This window comes from Solanum dulcamara, chromosome 2 (assembly GCF_947179165.1).
Source record: "Solanum dulcamara chromosome 2, daSolDulc1.2, whole genome shotgun sequence".
In the NCBI taxonomy this organism is placed as follows: Eukaryota; Viridiplantae; Streptophyta; class Magnoliopsida; order Solanales; family Solanaceae; genus Solanum; species Solanum dulcamara.
Window position 1 is genome coordinate 64,798,596 of NC_077238.1, and position 4,093 is coordinate 64,802,688.

Below are 4,093 nucleotides of genomic sequence, written 5' to 3' on the forward strand. Positions count from 1 at the left end.
AGTTGCTATATGCTTATGAGTTAGTCCTGTCTAAACTATTTCTTGTTAGACTTAGGACACTTGAGTGAGTTGTTACATATTTATTGAGTTGAGTCCTTTGAGTTGAATTGTAAAACGTAGCATAATTTAATTTGCATATTTACTGAGTTGAGTCCTTTGAGCTGATTGTTGAGTTGAATGTTGAGTAGATTGTATATGGTCGGATTGGAATAGATGAATTGTGATTGGATTGAATAGAATGGTATGTGACTAGATTGGATTTGATTATTGAGTTGATTCTTAGTTGAGTGTATACAATCAGATTGTACATGATTGAAAGGGATCAAATTGTAAATGATTTGATTGAACTGTATTATACATAATTGGATTGGATTGTATGATGTGTGATTGGTCCTTGTCTAAAAATGTATTCTTACTTTAGACTTATGACGCCTTATTTGAGTTTCTCTTATCTTCCTGAGTTGAGATATTTGAACCAGCGTTACTCTTCCTTGAGGTATGTTTCATTCTGCCATATTACATACCAATACATTCCACGTACTGACGCTATTTGGCCTGCATCATTTCATGATGCAGAGACAGGTACTAGATATCATCAACCGGCGCTCCGTTGAAGATCCACACCCACTCTCAGCGTATTGGTGAGTCCTCCCCTACATTCGGAGGATACTGTTTGTGTATTCTTGCGTCGAGTTAGCCCTTTTTCATTTTGAGTTGAGGTAGCCATGAACATGTCATTGGCACCAATTAGATAGTAGTGATAGAGGCTTCATAGACTAGATAGTGATGCTCGATTGAGTATTTCTTTCCTTAAAATTATTCTTGTCAAACTATTTATAATGACAAATATTAGAGTTGATTTGTCGGCCCATGGCCTTTATTCTTTGAGTTAGATTGATGTTTGAGTTGCCCACCGAATATTCTCTTTATTTTCTTGTCTTCCGCTGATTGAATGAATGAACAGATGTGTGATCAAGCTATGTGGTTCGCTTGGGAGCCAGAAATGGTTTTTGAGTGCCGGTTACGTCTAGGGTACCCTCCCGGGGCGTGACAGCATTAGTAGTGGGAAGTTTAATGATCATCATGGAATGTACAAGACCTGACATTACACAAGCAGTGGGAATGGTTAGTCGATACATGGCTAATCCTGGTAGAGAGCATTGGAATACTATTAAGAGGATCCTGAGATATATCAAGGTTACCTCAGATGTTGCAATGTTTTATGGATGTAAATGTTACTGGAGGAGCTCGGGCATAAACAAGAGAAGGTTGCTTTGTTTTTTGACAGTCAGAGCGCTTTACATCTTGCAAAGAATCCGGCATTTCATTCGAGGAAAAAACACATACGAGTTCAGTATCACTTTGTTCGTGAGAAGGTGGAAGAAGACAGTGTGGATATTCAGAAAATTTACACTAATGACAACCTAGCAGATATGTTTACGAAACCGATCAATAGTAACAAGTTCATATGGTGTCGATCTTCTATTGGCCTAGCAGAAATGTAACATTCCAGTAATCGGGTAGAAAGGATGGTGTGAAGACTTAATTGATTCTCAATTAAGTCAAGTGGGAGAATGAAAGAAAGTCAAAAAGGAAAAGTAAAGGAAAAGAAAGGCTGCAACAGCAATGTTTGAAAGTTAGGAAAAGTAAAGGAAAATTAAAAGGTAGACATCATTTACGCGTTTTGAGCAACTCCCTTTTACGCGATTTTCCCTTTTACTCGTTTTTATCCTCCTATAAATAGAGGGCCTTGTTCCCTCATTTAATTCATTCAGAAAAAGAGAGAGTAAGAATACAAAGAGAGTTATACACCAAGATAAATATTGTAGTCTTGAGTGTCCTCTTTAGTAGTTGTTCCTTTTACAAGAGAGAAGTGTTTATTGTTGTTTTCTCCTTGTATTTGAGAGTAATGTACTCCCATATTATCATAGTAAAATCCTTCTACCCCGTGGTTTTTCTCCTCTATCTGTTTGAGGGGTTTCCACATAAAATTCTCGTGTCCAATTTATTTTCATTATTTATTATCATATCAAACTTTAGTTGTAGTTTTAGTTGTGGTGCTTCTTTTCCCAACATTAGGTTTATCAGAAAAAAAATTAATGACGAAAGTGTAATCTATAACATCTATAGAACCCGTCCTTGGGTTTTAGAAAAAGGGAGTTTTACCTTCCCTCTCTGTAGCCTCATGTTCAGTAGAAAGACCTTCAAACATCAAAACAAAATTTCAGGTCTTCACACCTAAGAAATTAACAAGTAACATAACTATATAGAAAGAACTTATATAATCAGATATCAAATCTATAAAACATTCAACGTTCAATCTGTGTACAAAACTTTAGATCATTACGATTGTAAATGAATCTCCTGATATAACCATACTTCTCTCCACTTCCAAATGCATGCTGTTTGCACGTAAGAAGTTGAAGAGTAGTCATTCCATCTGCATCTCGTTCATTTACCAAATTACTATACTTTTTAGCAATCGACAGGGCCAAACCTGTAAGATGATAAACAGAAAAAGAAGAAGAAAATAGAACACAATCAGCAAATTGATATAATCTTCAGTTAGGGAACAAAAAGAAGCAAATATATATATGTAAAAGATATGCCAGCAGCTAGCCTACTCCACTTTTTTAACAACTACTAAAATGGAGAAACCAATGGTAAAGTACTTCATTTCCCTTATGTCAACGGAACTCGATCTGTAACTTATAGTTGTATTTTTGGAGGAAGGGAAAACTAAATCCCTTTCAGACTCATTATCAAAGAAAAACGGAGACCCTATGAGATTTATTTAAAACTTACCAAAGTTCTCAGAGTGTACAGCAGCATGAAGAACTGTGGCTCCACCAAATTTATAATAAGCAGCCTCGCGTTCATTAGCAGGAAAATATTGATTCATTTGTGCATCAAGAAAATCAAACATCACTGTTTTCCCATAACGAACAGCACGAAATAGAGCAGTCTCTCCATTCTTATTGCGCATACCAAGCAAATAAGGTCCTCTATTCAATATTACCCTTGCAGCTGCTACACTCTCAGAAGTGGCTATTTCATGAAGAATGGTATTCCCCAAATCATTACAATGCTTTAGTCCATCTACAGGAATCCCAGGGAATCGCAATGTTTCCAATTGTTTGAGTAAAAGGAGAACCAAATCTGTTTGTTTAGAGTAGGCAGCCACATGGAGGACTGTGTCATCGTGAACGGTTAATATATGCAATGGCCCCAATTCCAGTTGTCGAGAGAGTTGTAAAACTTTATAATTCTCATGTTTCATTAATGCATCGTAAAGGTTCTTATTCATGTCATGCTTTCTTTCTTCTTCAGTTAAAGATTCCATGAGAGAGTAATAGATAGATAGCTTGATTAAAGAACAGAAGATATATGTTTTTGTTATCCAAATTTCCTAAGACATATATATAACAGAGATCGATTGTGACAGAATTGGCATCCCCAAAAGACATTATGAATAGAATATATTCATGCAAATCGTGCAAGTCATACTGAATTATTATTGAAGTGATACCAACATGTGAATGACAAGCAAACACTACATGATAGAGACCTTTGAAAGCTCATGGTGGCATCACAGACATATATGTCTTGAAACGTCTATACAAAGGGAAGAATAATTCCAAAAAAAAAAAAAAGACATAGTTGAAGCTTTTCTAAAAAGGAAGCACCAAAACGTGCAGATAGATAATCAAACAACCATAAAAAGTGTGAAATACTAACAATTATGAAGAAGGAATTGCATCAAACTTAAAACAATAAATTTCTATTAATATTTGTGGCACCCAAATCATAGCAAGTGCACACGCGGTCGTACATGTAATATAGGATTTTGAGTCAAGATATCATATCACAGAGACTTGGTGATTAACTATTTATCAGATTAAACTAATGATAATTATTAATTAAAGCAATAAATCCCATGGTTATTATTTTGAATTAACCAAACTAAGTAAAAAAGAGAACTAACGAACAATTAACCTAAAAAAAGCATATTTTTTACCTAATAAATGAGATAAGATCATTCTAGGGCTATGAATTCACTAGAAATCCTGTAGAGTAATTACTTACTCAGACT

The 4,093-nt window shown here is 35.2% G+C and overlaps 1 protein-coding gene across 1 annotated transcript; it reads right to left on the reverse strand.

The window, feature by feature from the left end:
• Window positions 1–2,309: 2,309 nt before the first annotated feature.
• LOC129872303 (uncharacterized) lies at window positions 2,310–3,374 on the reverse strand. The gene is made up of 2 exons (XM_055947245.1): window positions 2,806–3,374; window positions 2,310–2,497 (listed from the first exon to the last, which is right to left on the reverse strand). Exons 1-2 carry the CDS (start codon window positions 3,341–3,343, stop codon window positions 2,310–2,312), a joined length of 726 nt encoding a protein of 241 aa, XP_055803220.1. The 5' UTR covers window positions 3,344–3,374.
• Window positions 3,375–4,093: the final 719 nt, after the last annotated feature.

Bases quoted from the DNA above. Each gene is read 5' to 3' on its own strand.
- LOC129872303 (XM_055947245.1), bottom strand. From the start codon at position 3,343: ATGGAATCTTTAACTGAAGAAGAAAGAAAGCATGACATGAATAAGAAC. The intron at 2,498-2,805 runs GTAAGTTTTAAA...ATCATCTTACAG, and splicing joins TGTACACTCTGAGAACTTTG to GTTTGGCCCTGTCGATTGCT.